This window comes from Delphinapterus leucas, chromosome 17, assembly GCF_059928025.1.
Source record: "Delphinapterus leucas isolate spDelLeu-1000000601 "Yukka" chromosome 17, BTC_Dleu_Yukka2, whole genome shotgun sequence".
NCBI lineage: Eukaryota > Metazoa > Chordata > Mammalia > Artiodactyla > Monodontidae > Delphinapterus > Delphinapterus leucas.
The window spans coordinates 69,863,503-69,881,167 of record NC_143145.1 but is presented as its reverse complement, the minus strand read 5'-3'; the positions used below and the strand labels follow the sequence as shown (position 1 = coordinate 69,881,167).

At 46.5% G+C, this 17,665-nt stretch overlaps 1 protein-coding gene and 1 long non-coding RNA gene across 2 annotated transcripts; one reads left to right on the top strand and one right to left on the bottom strand.

The window, feature by feature from the left end:
• Positions 1-7,856: 7,856 nt before the first annotated feature.
• On the bottom strand, positions 7,857-10,607 carry MSC (musculin). Its single transcript, XM_022595364.2, has 2 exons — positions 9,865-10,607; positions 7,857-9,019 (listed from the first exon to the last, which is right to left on the bottom strand). Exons 1-2 carry the CDS (start codon positions 10,372-10,374, stop codon positions 8,933-8,935), a joined length of 597 nt encoding a protein of 198 aa, XP_022451072.2. The 5' UTR covers positions 10,375-10,607; the 3' UTR covers positions 7,857-8,932.
• A 2,291-nt stretch (positions 10,608-12,898) lies between these two features.
• LOC111185621 (uncharacterized) lies at positions 12,899-15,192 on the top strand. The gene is made up of 3 exons (XR_004024490.2): positions 12,899-13,763; positions 14,297-14,550; positions 14,846-15,192. It is a non-coding gene; the product is annotated as an uncharacterized LOC111185621 (long non-coding RNA).
• The last annotated feature ends 2,473 nt before the right edge of the window (positions 15,193-17,665 follow it).

The window sequence follows — 17,665 nt, the reverse complement described above, 5'->3', positions numbered from 1 at the left end:
CAGGCCACCCAACTAGTCAGTTTCTCAGATGGCCCCAATTGTCACCCTAGGCAGACTCCCCATGTGCTTGGCTGGTGCACATCGAAAGCAGCTGCAGAAAATAGCTGTCATGGTGCCAAATTCTTATCTGCTGGTGCCCTTCAGATCAGGAGGGCTGAATGCCAATGGGAACCGCAGAGTCTGTGAATTCTAATCCTGGACAGTTCTGGTCACAGGGTCTTAAATTTCCCTCCAGAGCAGAGGTTCTGGGTCACATCAGAGGGGAGCTGGAAAGCATGAGTGCATCCTGTGGGCGCATCTGAATCTGTGCAGATGGTTGGCGCTGTTTATAACCTCAGTATGTTATGATGGCCATATGATCAATCTACGCATTGTTCTATCCAGCTGACCTCACCATACAGATATATTTTAACAATCTATTCTCACATCCCAAAATGAGCTAGATGTGTTGCTTGTCGTGCAAATCAATACCTTGAAGATTTCAAAATTCTAAAAGGCCAATCCCTTTAGAGGAGAGCTGAAACAGAATCACAGTTAAAGGCTTAGAATTGTCAGATTTAAGGAAAAATAAGGGGCTCTGAATGGTCAGGGACCCTTTGCACTTTCTCCTACGTGCTAAGAAGATGACTTTTCCCAAATGGTCATCTCAAAGTGGAGATGACGGTGATGCTGACACTGATACTTAACAGATGAACATTTGTTGATGACCTACGATGCCAGGCACTAAGTGTTTGACATTCACTGTTGCTTTGAACCTTCACAAACAACCCCATCAGGTAGGTTCTATTATATCTTCATTCTACAAGTGAGGAAACTGAGATTCAGTGATTTTAAGTCACCGGTAAGAGTCCGTGCTCTTCACCGCCATACTAGGCCCTAACGTCAGTCACTAGACCAGTATTGGAAGGCCTCCATGACTTACAGTTCTTTCTGGGAAGCCCTTCCCCTGCCTTGTCCCCTGGCCTCACCTGTCAGCTCTCTGGGAAGCCCTCCATGGAGATCCAAGGTTGGGTGTTGTACCCTTCCTCCTGGAGGGCCATGTCCCCTCATAGGACACAGCACCCCATGCTTCAAGGATCAGTCCATTCGTCCACTTCTCTGTTCCTTTGCAGCTCTTTGAGGTGAGGCAAATATGTCATTCATTTCATTCATCCAACACTGTCCTGGCTCATAGCTGATGATCCATAAGTGTTTCTTGAATAACTGGCTAATGTGGAAATTGACAATATGTTTCAGTTATCTATCGCTGAGTCATAAACCACCCCCAATTTAGTAGCTTAAAGCAACTCCATTATTATTATCTCCCACAATTCTGTGGATCAGGAATTAGGACAGGGCCCAGTAGAGATGGCTCACCTCTGCCATCTGTCCTCCATGGCCCCTTCATTTTCCATGAGATGCTCCCCAGTTGGCCCCGCTGGGATCATCCATCTCACTGATCTTGCCGTCAGCTGGGTCCTCCATTCTCGGGTGTAGACTCAAGGTTTCTGTCTCTCTTGTGTGGCCTCTCCATGAGGTCCCATCAGAAATGTGGTTGGAATTCTCACGTGGAAGCTCAAGGATCTCAAATAAGTACAAGCAGAAATGGCTGGTCCTTAAGGCTCAGGCCTGGAACTGTCAGAGAGTCACTTCCACCACCTTCTATTGGTCAGAGCAGGTCACTGGGCCAGCCCTACCCAAGGGCATGGGCAATGGGGCGCCTGGTTCATCAGGGACCATCTTTGGTGATTAGATACCCCATCATCTAGTAGAATCAAACCCATCCCAGCCCAAGTCTCCAAAGAAATGGTGTCAGTCGAGGAGGACCAAGACAGAGAAGGTGGATAGCTTGGCCTATTCCATCACCACTATTTGAGGGAAAACCTATAATTAAAGCCCATAAAAGTTAGGGATTGCCAGAGAGCTCTGTGCATGTGAACAGCCAGCAGAACAGGGCCTGCTGAGGATCACCTAAGATGTTCTGTTTAGAACATAACATATAGCCTATATCCAGCAAGGCAGAGGTCTGAGATAGCATTAGAACCATGGTCTTTCCACCCCTTACAGTTCCCTCCTTTTCTCTGAGTACATTCGGTTTACCCATCTTGTCCCCTCAGGCTCCTGAGGCCTTGGTTTCCACCCCTTCAAGCACTGCCCTATGCAATTTTTTTTGCGGTACGCGGGCCTCTCATCGTTGGGGCCTCTCCCGCTGTGGAGCACAGGCTCCGGACGCGCAGGCTCAGCGGCCATGGCTCACGAGCCCAGCCGCTCCGCGGCATGTGGGATCTTCCCGGACCGGGGCACGAACCCGTGTCCCCTGCATCAGCAGGCGGACTCTCAACTACTGCGCCACCAGGGAAGCCCTGCCCTATGCAATTTTGATGCTCCTTAGTTGGATTTAGCCTGAGGAGTTTCTGCTATTACTTTTGCACAGATGATACTCCCTCCCACTGCCTGGCTCTTGGAACAGTTTCTTTAAGGATCATACAAGTCTCTTAGACTCATGTCACTGAGCTTTGTATTTTATGGGATCCTTTCTTTGCATTTGAAGATGATTGCTTCCAAGGCATTTGAGGATTCTCTGGGGTTTTGTTGTTGTTTGTTTTTATTTCTTTTCTACTCAAATTATGCATGTCAAGGCATTTAGTTACTTTAGTAATGTGCCCAGTATAAGTTAATGAATATTATCATGAATAAACATATTTTTCCTTACTTGGCAAGCCTACAGATAAAAAAACTCTTTATTGAGGAATAGTGAAAATGATTCATATGTTTCCTTAAATAAATTTCTTCATTAGTATGATATAATGACTATGATTCTAATAAAGCCCTTGGATAATATTAATATATGGACAAAAGAAATGGGATTTTGCATCACTTTCCCTTTCATCTGAAAATCAGGTCCAGCCCTGAAGCTACAAAGGCTCAAAATTAAGAGCCTGTAGGAGACAGGAGAGATGGGTATGAGGCAGAAAGAGCAGGAAGCCATACAGTGATTCCTCTGAGAGCAGCCTTTATGGAACCAGTGCACACGCTGATCCTGCTGACTTTCCTGCTAGACTACAGTGGCATTGCACGGAGAAAGCCCTTCCCATCTAAGCTGTCATCCCAACCTCTCTAGAGCATCTTTCTGATCAAGTGTTTGCTCCTATATCCAATCTAGACTTGATCTATAGGCTCCTGACCTACTGAGATGGCCACAAAATCAAGAAAACATGAATCTTACCAATGAATAGGGCCTTAGGAATGATCTAGGCCCGTGGTTCCTAAACTTTTTTTTGCCTCTGATTTTCTTTTTACACTTTTAAAAGATCTTAAAGACCCTGAAAAGCTTTTGTTTATGTGGCTTCTATCTGTTGATATTTACTGGATTAGAATAGTCAAAACTGAGAGAAAACATCTGCTAATTCATAATGAACTAATTACATGTGAAAGCAAATAACATATTTTCAATAAAAATAACTCTGTTTTCCAAAACATTTTAATAGGAAAAGTGGCAAAGTTTTATATTTATGCACATCTCTTTAATATCTGACTTTGTAGAATGTAGCTGGATTTTCATTTCTGTTTTCTACATCAATCTGTTGTGATACGTTATTTTGATCGACACATGTGAAGAAAATCCAGCCTCACACAGATATGTAGTTGTAAAGAGAAGAAGTATTTTACTGACTACTTCAGGTAATTGTGGTTATTTTTTGATACTACACCAAGACTCCACAAGTATAATTTCTGAAAGGTTGGCTGCAATGTGAAATCTGAAATCATATCAACGAACTTTTTGTGTTGTTACATCAAAAACCATTTGTCTATCTTATGCTCCTAAATGAATTTGGATTTTTTGTCCCGTGGATAATTTTTGATATTGAGCATTATGATCTTTATTTTTTTAAGAGAAAACCAAATGAAAGTTTCTACTTAGTGGCAACAAAAAGAAAGGTCAATGCAGGAAAATTAGAGGTGGCATAAAAGAGCAAGGTGATAAAAGTGGTAATGGGGAATGATGGGAGAAATTTGCAGGAGGACTAAGGACATCTGAACTACTGTTAGAGGAAAGGAAAGAAATCAAGACTTCATATTTTTTGTTTTCTTTTTTTTTTTTTTTTTTCCCCGGTACGCGGGCCTCTCACCGCCGCGGCCTCTGCTGCCGCGGAGCACAGGCTCCAGACGCGCAGGCCCAGCGTCCATGGCTCACGGGCCCAGCCGCTCCGCGGCATGCGGGATCCTCCCGGACCGGGGTATGAACCCGCGTCCCCTGCATCGGCAGGCGGACCCCCAACCTCTGCGCCACCAGGGAAGCCCCTAAGACTTCATATTTTTTTTTAAATTAGCATTTATGGAACATTGCCCAGGTGCTTAATAGAATTATCTCATTTAATCCATTTTCAATACTGTCTGTGATGTAGGATGTATTATTCTTGTCGCACAGGGAAAAGGGAAAGTGCGTGAGGATGCAGAGCTGTGAAATGGTGGGACTAGACTGAAACCAGCTACATCTGACACAGCACAGTGCAATCTTTTAAGAAATATGAGTTTTAAAAATCCCAAAAATAATATATAAAATTTTTAACAAAGAAAAGTAAAAGATAAAACCTCTTGCTCTTTGCTCCCCACTCCTCCCCATTTCTACTGATGAGAGTAATAGTCAATACAAATACCATATTTTCACCAAACTGAAAGCCCCTGCTCTTAACTGTTCCACAAGCTTCTTTACCACAAGCAATGAAGGACACCAAACTTGATTCGTAACCCATGTTGGTGATAGCAGAGCCACAAGGGCTGAGAAAATTCAAGGCACTAGTACTTTAGTGCTAATTATGTTTACACCATTACATGTAGATTTCAGGTTCTGGCTACTTCCCAGACCTTCTCAGAGTCATGGATTCCAAGGAATTTTCTGGATCGTTTTTCACTGTTGTGGGAGAGAGGAGAAAAGAGAATACAAAGGGCAAACAGCATAGAAAAGGAGATGAATGGTGAATGCAAAGATGCAAGCACTCTGACAGTCCTCAGGTGGATAAACAGAAGTGCCCAGGGAAAAGAGAGTGGCCAGGTGACCAGTTACAAAGGCGACCAATCCTCGCCTCCTAGTGAATTCTCCCGGAAGTTAGATGCTGGGCAGTGAGAAGTCAATTATGAACTTACCTGTTTTTTGCCCTTCCAGACATTACTAAAATGAATTTCTTGGTTATCATTTTAACTCACTTCAAAAATATCAGCCAAACTACCTACCTATTATCTATTAAAATAGGATGTGTTCCACTTAGTTCTTTTTATAGAGGAGGGGGATGTCTTTCTTATTTATTTTTGACTTATGAAGCTTTTATTACCAGGGGAAAAGCTGTGCCTGTAAAAAAAAAAATATCCTCTGTAAAGTAACGGTCATTGTCAACTGTCTGCTGAAGGAGCCATCAGACTATTAAAATAAAGTTGTAACTTGAAGCTCAGTGCAAAAGACTATGCCCCAAATTACATCCACAACCAAGAGAAACGCCTAAATGTTTCAAAATTACAGTGCCGAAAGCATTTCTTTTAAAATATTCATCTTAGGAAGAGCCTGTGAAAGGGGATTTTTGTTCTCTTTGATTGAGTCAGTCTCACTAATAATAAAGCTTTGGTCCCTCAAAAAGCCCCCAAAGAGTATTTTTCAATTTACTCATTTGATTTGTTTATTCAGTACTTTTTACATTTCTTAAACTTTTTTTTCCTTCAACTTTTCTCTCACAGCAGTATAATCAAATTGAAATAACCCTAAGGACAAACTTACTTCTCTTTTTTTAATTCGCTGATTACCCCAGCCCCCAACTCCTATTTCTCCAACCCAAATCCCTAAAGGAAAATGATGAAGGGAAAAAATAAGGATGGTTTTGGGATGCCTTTCTACCACTTAGATCTCACGATAGTCACAGTAGATCAAGAAAGGACTGGTTCAAGGTGCTTCAGGCCTCTCCCAACAGCAACCCTTGCCCAGAAGCTTGAGCAATTTGAACCGATTCATTGGGACTTACTAGAAACTGGCCCCTTTCTTCTTTTTTTCATAATTCTTGACATTGGACTTTTTACAGAAACCATGGAGCAAAAAATTCTCGAGAAAGTATTTTTTCTTCTCTATAAATTATCAGATTATCAAGTGCAATAAAAAATGAGTTTGCAGAGAACAACATTCTGGGTATGTGAGTCAGTGAAAGCACCCCCTTATTTGGGATGGGAGCAGAGTAGGGGCAGAAAATCTGTGGGTTTGACCCTGAAGTGTCCTGAAAGAATATAATTATAGTAACAAAATACTTTTTATTTATGAAAATGTGCCCTAATATTTCCTTGTTTATTCAAATGCTTTTTCTTATCTGTATTCACCACAAATATAGTCTCTTTTTTTGTTTTCTTTTCTTTCTGTTTCTGTTTCTGCTCTGGTGGGGCACTTCTCTCTCACTGTTTTAATCCAGGCATTTCAAAACAGGACCTAGTCTTAAAGACCGGATTCCTGAAATGTCCCACCTGTTTAAAGTGTCCTCATTTGCCGAAGCCTCCCCTCCCTTTTCCTTTAGTTATCAGTCAGCCTTTACGGGCGTTGCTCTCTGCCTTAGAAGGGTTGCTTAAATATTATCACATTCATAACTGACGGCAATCTTCCAAGGTGGCCACTGTTATTACCCCATTTTGTAGACAGGGAAACTGAGGCGGAGTGGGGTTGCACAGGGTCAAGTCTGGGGGGTGGCAGAGCTTGGATTCCAAGCTTGGTTCTGCAGACCTTCAGGTTCACCTTAACAAGATACAACAATGCCTCCTTTTCTCGAAAAGGACCTCATTTCCTGGAAGCTTTGGAAAAGATCTTGACTCAGAGCTGGCTTCGAGCAGACACCCCACCCCCAAGAAGCCTGGCTTCCAGTGCTTACAAAAGGCCCGAGTGCCTTTAACCACTGTGATAAGGTTTTCTCTCACTAGTTACTCCCAAGTTCTCCTTTAACCAGAGCGCCCTGCTGAAACCCCCTGCTGACTTCTGCCACTGAAGACTGGATCCCCACCGGGTATGAACAAAAGCCCAAGAAAATGGTGCCAGAAAGCAGTTCTCCGGAGCTTGGGTTCGGTTTAGTTCAACACAGGAAACCACGTTCCCTCACCTCACTCTCACCTCCTAAACTCCAGTTGTATATTCTCTGTCTGGGCAAGAAAACTGCCTTTCAATTTCATAAAATAATGGACACACCCCAAATCAGCCAGTTGTTTAGGTAGTTCTATCCTTCACACTTTTCTAAATTGTCTAAAGTTTCTACAAAGAGAATGCTCCTTTAAAAAAGACCTGTGTTTAGAAAACCATGTGATGGGTTTCCCAAGTTATTACTTCCTGCGAAAACTGCAGGTAGTTACGTCAAAAAGTCTATATAAACAATATTTGAAAAAAAGAAAAGCTCGACTAAAGTACAAATTGGCGCCTTGTATTGTGGTTTTATTCCGCCAGTTAGACCTGAGACCCATCCTTCACTCCCGGTATGTGGGCCTGTAGGGGGTTCTTGAACTACTTGCAATTGTTAACACTGGTTTAGGCTGGAGAAATCGTCGTGTATGTGTGTGTGTGTGTGTAAAAGAAAAATGTGCACATATATTACTTTGAAGAGTGTATACCTTTCAACGTGGCTCAGGCCCCAAAAGATTCTTAGGGCCTAACAAGCCTCCAGTTCCTGCCTTCCAGTAACCCTTGCCTTGAGATGAATCATAGAAAGAGAGTTACGCTTGAAGTTGCAGTGGTCTACATGTGATCAACCCCCTCGGCCGACAATGACCTAATCCCCCTCCAGAGCCAAGAGGGCACCTTTAAATTAATTCCCAGACCAAACTCAGTCAAGGGCAACAAAGACCAAATTCGGACGCCCCAGGGGCACTCGGTTTTCACAACGCGTTTTATTATTCATACAAAAATAAATTTATTTACATTTGCTAATTACTGCGGTAGTGCGGCCTGGCGCAGCGGCGCGTTCCCCCCGGGGTAGGGTCACTAGGTACGGAACAGCCTTGGCGGCCCGCCCCGCCGGAGGAAGAACGTGGACGCCGAGAGGCAGTGTTGGAGGCGGGGGCCACCCCAAGTGGGGAGGCCAGCTGGGGAAAGTCAGGAGTGGGGGGGAGGGGAGCTGCAAGTAGGTGTGGGAGGAGGGAGCAGAGGGAGGCGCCGAAGGAGACCCGAGCCGGCTTCAGTGGGGAGAGCCGGATGGGAGGCTCAAGCCTAGAAGGGGAGGGGGGAGACGGAAGCCAGGTTACGGAGAGATGGGCGCCTGGGGGGAGTGAGAGGCGTGACCGCACCTGAAAGCCGAACCGCCAGGGCCACTCCTGGCAAACCCAGCTGAGTTGGTCTCAGAAAGCGCGCCTCCACCTCTCCCCGAGCGGAGACTGCATCGTGTGCCCGCTAGGAGGGCGCTGCCCCGTGGGATACAAACCTGGCCCAGGTGTGCCACACTCTCTTTGCAACTTAAAGACGCGCCCCAGGTGGGTCTCACGTGAAGACCTCCGTCTTTGAAGCCGATTGTCGAGAGCGCGCTCTAACAATTACCTAACCGCGAAAGGCCTGGGCTGCGCGGACCCGTGCCATCACCCACGTAGATCTGGCTCAGCCTGGGAACGAACGCCCAGGCGGCTGCGCGCTACGCTCAGACTGCAGCGCCGGCGTTAGTCTACACTGCTAAAGCCCGAGTTTGGAGCTGGGTCCGCGTGTAAAGTGTCGTCGCCCAAACCCGCGGCAGCCTAGCCGTCCGCATCCTGCGATGACGGCCGCGCCGCGGAACCCTGGGGCTCTGCACCCAACGCCCGCCACCTGTCGAGTTCACAGTCCCGGGGTGGAAGTCTAGGAGAATCCAATGGAACTGTCCTCCCATTCTTGGGGGTTCTCATGCTCTCTCCCTTCTCTCCCTGACTCCCAAACACAGTCGCTTAACCAATAATCCCTTCAAGTGAGTTCGAGTTCGATCTAAGCGGTAGTTCCACATAATCTGTTGGCTGCGGAAACTTCTTTGGTGTCAGAGTCGGGTCGTCCCGAGACCACAAATGGCCATGTCTGTAAAATCAAAAAGAGCATCAGATACTGGAGGAGAAACGACCATTTCAAACCGAAACCGCTCTCCAAACGGAACCCTGGAATATCCCCGGCTTTGAGTAGCTCAGATTTTATCAGTATTCTGGGAATCTGCGTGTCTTCTCTCTAAACTAAGACTTTAACTTTACTGTATTTTGATCACGTGAGACGGGAGGTGTCCGTCCATGCTGCCCTCACGATGATTCCGCGAAATTTGCATGAATTTGGAATTTTGTTGCTTAGTTCCCTTCCCCCCAACACACACACACACACACACACACACACCAATCAGCCATTCGCTCCAAATAGGAACTGGGATATGATCTTTCTCAAGCCTGGAGAATTGGCAGGTCGGAGAGGGACTTTCCAGACAAATCCCGTTTGGGGAAACCTCTGCTGTTCTTCAAGAATTGAAAAACCCAAAGGCTTTCGAAAAGAGATCGGCCTTCCCTCCTTCCTTTCAGAAAGTAAGGCTTGTTGATTCAAACCTGTCTGACGCTTAGCTGGAAAAAGCTAGGAAGGGAGATTTGCCAATCAATCTACAACGGGACAGAGGGCTCAGATGGAACTTAGATTTAGTCCGGAAGCAGGATATTAGACAATAGCTGTCACCGGGTGATGCAAACACAGAAGGGTGGATGGTTCTCCTCCACGAAAATGGCTGGCCCCTCCGGTGATCTGGGAGAAAGTAAACTGGCCTCCTCAGCACCCATACCGGAAACCCCCTACCCCCGGTTTTCCCCAGCGGCCAGACTCTGCCCGGCACCCGGGAGCACGCCGGGCATCTCTCGGCCGCCCGCCCCGGGCCTCGCGCGCCGGGCCCCTACCAGGTTCACCGGGTGCACGTAGCCGTTCTCGTAGCGGTCCTCCTGCAGCAGCTGCCGCAGGTGCGCGATGTAACTGGAAGCCAGCCGGAGCGTGTCCAGCTTGGAAAGCTTGGTGTCGGGGGGCACCCAGGGCAGGCTGGTCTTGAGCCTGGAGAAGGCTTTGCTCAGCACGCGCATCCGGGCGCGCTCGCGGGCGTTGGCCGCGTTCCTCTGCGACTGCTTGCACTCGGCCGCCGAGCCCTTGGGCGGGAGGGGCTTCTTGCCACCGCCGCCCCCCGCCACCCCGGGCCGTTTCCTCTTGCAGCCTCCGGCGCCGCCGGCCGCTCCCAGCGCACAGCGCTCCTCCTCGCCGTCGGGGTCTTCCTCCTCCGCGGACGAGTTGTCACTGGGCGAGATGTAGCTGCGCTCGGCGCCGCGGAGGGGCGGCCTCTTGGAGACGGGGACCGGGTACCCGCGCTGCAGCTCCCGCAGCTCCATCTCCTCGGGGTCGCTCCCCGAGCTGGTGGACATCGCCGTGTCCCCCACGCCCCCGCCTTCCGCCCCCAGGCCAGTCTCGCGGCCTCCGCCTTCCGCTCCCTCGCGGAGGCGGGGGCCAGGCTGAACTCCGGTGAGGACCAGAGACCCGGGTCGGGAAGCGCGGAGCCCAGAGAACGAGCCCCGCCGCTGACCCGGGAGAGCGTGGCCGAGAAGTCGTCGCCCGGGCCCAGGCTCGGCGCGCACCACGGCGCGCAGCGCCTTTTGCCAGGACTATTTATCTGTACTCCTCGGAAGAAACCACCCAGGGCAAAGAAGAGGGGGTTGGAAAGGGGGGCAAGCGGTGGGGCGGGGGCGTGGAAGGGGTGGGGACCATTTTCAGAGTGCAGAGGATCTGCTGGTGGGGGCGGGGAAGGGACGTCTCTGTTGAGCCGGGATTTGGGCCCCTGTCCCCGACGGACCCATCAAGTGCGAGATGACTGTGCGCAGGGTGAGTGAAGGAGGGGACCTTGTTCGTACCCATGTACCCATCCCATTTCCACCCCGCGACTGATCTTAGCGATGGCGAGGGTTTCCAGACGCGTGGAAACCCCAGGATCGCGACCTCTGCTTCTTTCCCGAGTCTTTTCAGCAGAACAGTATTTTCCAAGTTCATCACTCATAACGTCTGACTGCCTATTCAAGCCTGGCCCGACAAAAGAGTAAAAGCAAAACAAGCAAGCAACACCAAACAGTCCGCGAGTTACCTCTCATCTCCCTCCCCTCCTTTCCTTTAACTTCGCTGTATGATTTACAGAGCGCTTTCATCTACATTGGTTCCTTTCATTTTCAGACATCTGTGACTTAAATGTTATTATCTCCACTTTGCAGAACTTGAAGCTAAGCCGCAGAGATAGATATTAAATAAAGGACCCCAAATCAACAGGCTGGTAAGTAGAATATGGACTCAAAATCCGTGAGTAGAATCCCTGGCCCCTCGGTATTCCAGTCGCTACACGCCTCCCCGCCGCACAGCACAGATGCTTATATTTGCTATTTTTTGCTGTCTTGAGAGTTCCATGTGTTAATTTTGTTTTTAACACCACCGTGCATAAGATAGAGGATCCTGCCCAGCGGTTGAGTTATAGTCTAGGGACTCGATGACTATTTTAGATGGTATGTTGAAGAGCGCGCTCCTGGATGCAGGATGTAAGTCAACACAATCGTCCAAAGTAAAATACAAAAACAAAAAAACCCCGACAAAACGGCACCCAGAAGTATGCCCCTCAAAGGAGACAAACCATAACTGCGGTCTTATCGTTTTCTCACTCGAAGGGCCTTTGCAATACGTGGTCTGGGGATGTGTACTTCATTTTGGAAGTGGACACCAATGGCCAGCTATTGAATGCGTGCTGTGTGCCAGGCACTGCATTAGGCGCCCTGTGCCTGCCCACTGAGTAACTGAAACAAACACACAAAACCAAAACAACAACAAAATAATTCAAACCCTATGAGGTTGGGTTGGCGTTAGTTACTCCGTTCTGAGGAAACTGAATCTTCACACCCGAATTAGGTGTTTACTGTTCTTTCCCTACAAGCCCACAGCTTCCCAAGCTGAGCGAAGCTTAAGGAGAGACTGATGGGCAGTTAGCTGGGGACGGAGCGGGCAGAAGCCGCGGCTCCTCCAGCAGAACAAATGCGCCCGGCTCCATGCCTGAAGGGCCGCAACAGGTGGCTGGCCCGGGCTGACTTCATCACTCAGGCATCATCGTTCCACCTTCGTCTCCCAGGCCAGGCCTCCCCCGTGGGGGTGTTTCGCCAAACCCTTCCCGCTCGCCGCCGTTTGCAGAGGTTTTCTCCCGGTATATTTTGTCATTTGGTTGGGGGGCGGGGGTGGAGAGTAGGGGGAGGGGCTCCTTTGGGATCAGTTGAGTAAAAAGATCGCTCGCTCTCAGTTCTCTCTGGTCTGGGAAAACGCAGGGAATACTTGACAGAGCGTAGACATCGTTCCTGAAACGCTTGAACTTGACTCTAGGTGTGCCAGGTGAAGGAGAAAAGCAAAAAAAAAAAAAAAAAAAAAAAAAAAAAGAGAGAGAAGGGGGAGCAAATAGATATAAAGAGAAGATCTCAGGCAGCTTTTTGCATTGCCTATTGATGACTTGAAGCTATCAGCATAAATACAGAGTCTCACACATTAGAGGCAGGCATATAGGTTTTAAAAATCGGGATTGTTTATACAGGTGCAGAACAAAGTCTTTTCTTTAGAAAAGATTAATGGCAGGGAGAGCGCTAGATTTTCTCTAAACAGTCGCAAAAACTGTACCCAGCCTCAACGCGAAGTGGGTCATGGCCAGTTTCTTTTCCTTGAAGGAACTGCCTGACCACAAGGATTCTTTTTTTTTTATATAGCTCTTTCCTTTTTCCTTCTTTTTTCTTTTCCCTTCCTCCCTCCCTCCCTCCCTCCCTTCCTTCCTTCCTTCCTTCCTTCCTTCCTTCCTTCCTTCCTTCCTTCCTCCCTCCCTCCCTCCCTCCCCTCTCTTCTTCCCTTTCTCCCTCTGATCTCTTTCAAGAAAGACAGCTATTTTCTCTATTTTCTTTTACCTTGTTTTCATTTCCCCTTTCACCCCATTTCTTTCTAGTTACATTTTTATTCTTTCACTCTTTTTTTCAAGTTGCAGACTCCTAATGAAGATTAAGAAATGTATCTTCATATACATTTCATGTTAGTATATAACTACAGTTTGCTTTAACAGGTTTGTAATGACATCTGACATTCGTCACCTCTTTAGACTTTCAAAATGCTTTTACTTTTCCTTCTCTCTCAGGATCACAAAAACCCTGTGAGCTGAACAGTGCAAGTATAACTATCTCTTTTGAAAAACCAGTCGTTTTAATTGTTTTGGCAAGTTCCCAAGTGAATATTGCAAACGAACATTGCAAATGAATAATGAAATCTTTACTTTTGTATTTTCTCTCAAAGTTTTATAAAATAAACTCGTATTTTTGAAAAGTTCTATATTTACAGAAAAGTCATAAAGATAGTAGTACAGAGAGTTCTCATATATTTCACACCCAGTTTCCCCTATAATTAATATCTTATATTAGTAAGGTATATTTGTCACAATTAATGAACCAATATTGCTACATTATGATTAATGACATTCCACACTTTACTCCTATTTCCTTTGTTTTTACCTAATGCCCTTTTTCTGTTCCAGGATCCCATTGTAATAATCAACCTTGATAGTCTGTAATTGATGATTTGACATCTTGAAGTCACGGGCCAAAACTGTTGACGTCCCTACCACCCCTGTGGTTTTATAGCACACAGAAATCATATTACTAACCTTCCAACTACTAAATAAAGAAGTGGTGGGGAGTTGTCTGGTGGGGATGTCCCCTACTTAGCGGGAAGCAAATACAGATGTTGGAGTTTGTGTTGGAAGGTTAGTACTTTTGTATTTAAAAAAGCACATTGAAAGCAATTCCTATCTGCCCATGCTTTACAGCCTTTTATATTTGTAACACAAATATACAGTTGTCTGTGGTATATATTGATGATTTTGAAATTCTTTAAGATGTTCTCTTTAAGTATGCAGTGGGAGGTGGGGTTAAAGTTACAGTCTCAAACATTAATACATTTAATAATAATTAATAAATTAATAATCCTGGCTCTCCTGCTTATTAGCTGTATGACCTTTGGCAATTTACTTTTTCTGAGGCTTAGATTACTAATCAGTATAATATGAAATATCTAACTTGTTGTGAGGAAGGGGGAGTATGTGAGCAATTGCCCAGGCCACAGCCTGATGCACTGGAGAAAATCAATAAATCCTAGTTATTTTTATTACTATGAACTGCCTTGCCCAACATCACACACCTAATAAAGTGTCAGGGCCCAGAACTGACCCAGGTTTTGTACACCACGGCTTGATGTGGATTTCAGACAGCACAAGATGTTTCTTTGCTTTAACTGCAGGCTTCTAGGGTGTGAAGTGCATGGTGCCCTTGCCGGACATTTTCCACAGGCCTCATAAGAGACATCACTGAGGGAAAATGGATGGGACTGCATCAGAAACTTTCTTTCTCCAAGTTTTCTCACCATAAAGTCACAGCACTTCTCCAAGCCTCACTTCCCCTATTTGAAAACTGGGATAAAACTCCTAAATCAGCAACTGAAAAGGATTAAATGAGATTGTGGAGAAGCAGCACACTAAGTGTAACAGAGAAAAGGTGCTTAATTTGCTAAAATTAAAAAAAAAAAGCAGACTTTGGTTTTTAAAAAGGGAGAATGAGGTGGATTATAATTACAGACCATAGAAAAGAAGGCCATTTAATGCCACCTTCCCCTTCCTCCAAAGTAAATACTGGGTAAGGAAGTGTAAAGTTGGTCAGGTCAAGTGGGTTTAGAGTTTGTTTGCGGGTGGGAGGTGGATACCAAGTCAAAGCATGTGGTAAGTAGGTGCTTAAGAAATGTTTGTTGTTGGAATGCATTTCCCATATGACTTTCCTGGTGGTGTCTCCCCAGAGCCTCCTGATGTTCTGGGTTTGTCCAGTTGGCTGAAGAAATTGCCCACACCTTTGACCTAGAAAAACAAAGAGTCTAGACCAGTACTGTCCAATATGGATGCCACCAGCCACATGAGGCGATTAAGCACTTGGAATGTGGCTAGTCATGTACAATATTGTAAAATACACACCGGATATTGAAGACAATATGAAGAAAAGAATGTAAAATATCTCACTAATATTTTTTTTAAATATATGTCAAACGATGATGATAGTTTTGATATACTGGGTTAAAGGATGTATATTTTACCATTAAAAATAAATTATAAATTTTTACCGTTAAAAATTTAAAAAATGACTGTTGCTTTGTGTTTTTACAATGTGGCTACTAGAAGTTGGGAATTACAGATGTGGCTCGCATTATATTTCTATTGGATAATTCAGGGATTAACGAGGCAATTGTGCACTGAGCGTCTAGTGTTTGCTGTGGCAGGTGTTGGTGAGCCAGTCTCCCGCCCACTCGGAAGGCACATTCTCGTGGGAAAAAGCACCATAATGCGGGAAGCACACATTACAGCACGTCTGTTCTCACTAATCCCTGTCATCTCGCCTGCATCTCTCCACGTGTACCCGACCCCGTCTAATCCCTCCAGCCCTAGAACACGCTGAGAAACGCTTCCAGTTGGTTTGGATTTCCGCAGCTCGTTGCACTGGGAAAATTTACAATGAGGCGTCCATTCCCCAGGCAGGATGGCCACCCCGCGGACACCAACCAGGGCTCCAGTGCTCAGTTCGTCCGCCTTTTCAGAGCAACCCTGGGTACCGAGTACTACACCCAGGCCTGGGAGCTGCAAGTTCCGGGTTAAGCGGCGCGCACGTCACGTGGTATACGGGTCACGTGATATGCCGTCTCACGGGGACGGGGAGGGGTCACGTGGGGGGCGTAGGTTTAGGCCCGCCACGTTTCTTTGTCTCGCGAAGCCGGAGCTGGCTTCTGTTCCGGGGTTGTCCCCACGCTGCCTGACCTGGAAGGAAAGGAACTCCTGGCTCTTGTCTTCCCGCCATCCACGTGGTCAGGTATCTGTGGGAAGAGTGAAGCTCGCGGGAGGAGTCCTCTGTCACCCAGGACACAAGCGGCCCTCCCCCGCTCGTTTATCCAAGATTTGTGGCCAGATTTTTGCCTCCTTGGAGCCCCGTGAGGCCTTAGCGTTTAGACAGGCCAGGGCTTGGACACATCAGGTTTGCAGAGGCTGAAGGTAGAAAGGCCCGAGTTAAGAATGAAAAAGGAGCACACAACATTGTTAATCAACTACACTGTAATATAAAATTAAAATTTTTAAAAAATGAAGAAGGAGAGAGGAAAGGTGATAAGACTCAGAGACCTCATTTTCTCTGCCATTTAGGACAGAAGGAAAAAAATCATCATTGATCGTCTTGTCAACTAAAACGCAGGTGACTTTGAAAAGGATTTTTGTTTTTTTAAAGCAATTTGTGTCGGAGCCAATGCCAAGGCGTAACTGTTCTGCAAACCCCAGATAAGGAATAGAAAGCTGCGGGGCTTCTGCAAATGACTTTGAATGCTCCATTAACAGAGATAAGCAGCTCCACTCTCAAGAAGAAAAGCCCCGTGGCGCAGCTTCCAGAGGCTTGTCTGCAGAATCCCTGGACTTCACTCATTTGGAGGATCCTGAAGGGCGAGCTGGGCTGGGCTGTGGCTCATGGGTCTGATAGCAATCTTATTTTTAAAAATCCCACGAGACAGCCTTTCATTCTTAGGCAAAAGCTAAGAAACTCTGTCTTAGAAGTTTTTTCTTTTACTGTTGATTTTTATCGGCAGTACTTCGGAAGTGTGAAAATACGCCATTACCAAAACAGCCCTTGAAATGTAGCACACAGCTCTGGTTTCCAGTATGTGGTCCCAAGCCTTGGATTTAATTGTGGAGTTAACCTGGGAGAGAATGACATTCTGCCATGTGGCACGTACTGGAGAAAGGCCCCTCTGCTGTGGACATTAGGAGATCTCTGCCTATCAGCTCCGTGGCCTTGGGCCACTTGCTGGCCTTCTTGGAGCTGTTTCTCTGTTTGTAGCCCACCTCTCAAGTGGTGACAAGGGTCAACAAGATTGCCCGGCAGTGCGCAGGCTCTCCTGGAAAGTGTAGAACATGGTACAAGGTCAGTTATTACATTATTGTCCTCATTCTCTCTCCTAGGGGCTGATTCTTCTCCTACCCCCTCACCCAGTAGTCGGCCCTGTGCAGTGTCACTCTCGTTTTAGTAGCCCTCCACCCTCTACCCCTTTCCCCACAGAGCCTCATCCCCTATAGAACATCAAGTGAAAACAAAATGCCGCCTGGCGCCAGAAGGAAGTTCTCTTGTAATAGATACTTTGTGGTGTCAGAGAGAAGGGATTCTGTGCACTTTGTCAACCGGTCCCTTAAAATCTTCTGTAAAAGGGGCCTGGCTTATTTACATACAAGTTTTGCTTCCCTAGCCCCAAGCCCTTTTAATCTCCAATTCTGAAGTGAGCTCTCATAACGGTCAGAGAACAGGGAGGTGTTGGGGGCAATGTGCGCACTTTTTCTTGATGTTTTTTTTTTCATTTGGATTATTTGTGCTGCTTTGCCCAATTAGCAAGGATAATGAGGCAATTAGCTTGCAGAGGAGGCTGCTACGTTTTCGCTGTAGGTTTCAGTCTCCAAGAGAACTCCTTGAGGATGCTGGAAACAGAATTGCATAAGATATCCTCATGCCGGTTTCATCACCCTGCCCCTACTACTTAGATTGCCACATTCAGGCAACTTCCTTTCGGCAAGACAGTCGAGGAATTAAAATAAACAAT

Excerpts from the sequence above, each read along its gene's own strand:
- MSC (XM_022595364.2), bottom strand. The coding sequence starts at position 10,374 with ATGTCCACCAGCTCGGGGAGCGACCCCGAGGAGATGGAGCTGCGGGAG. Across the intron at positions 9,020-9,864 it reads ACGTGCACCCGGTGAACCTG|ACATGGCCATTTGTGGTCTC; the intron begins GTAGGGGCCCGG and ends TTGATTTTACAG.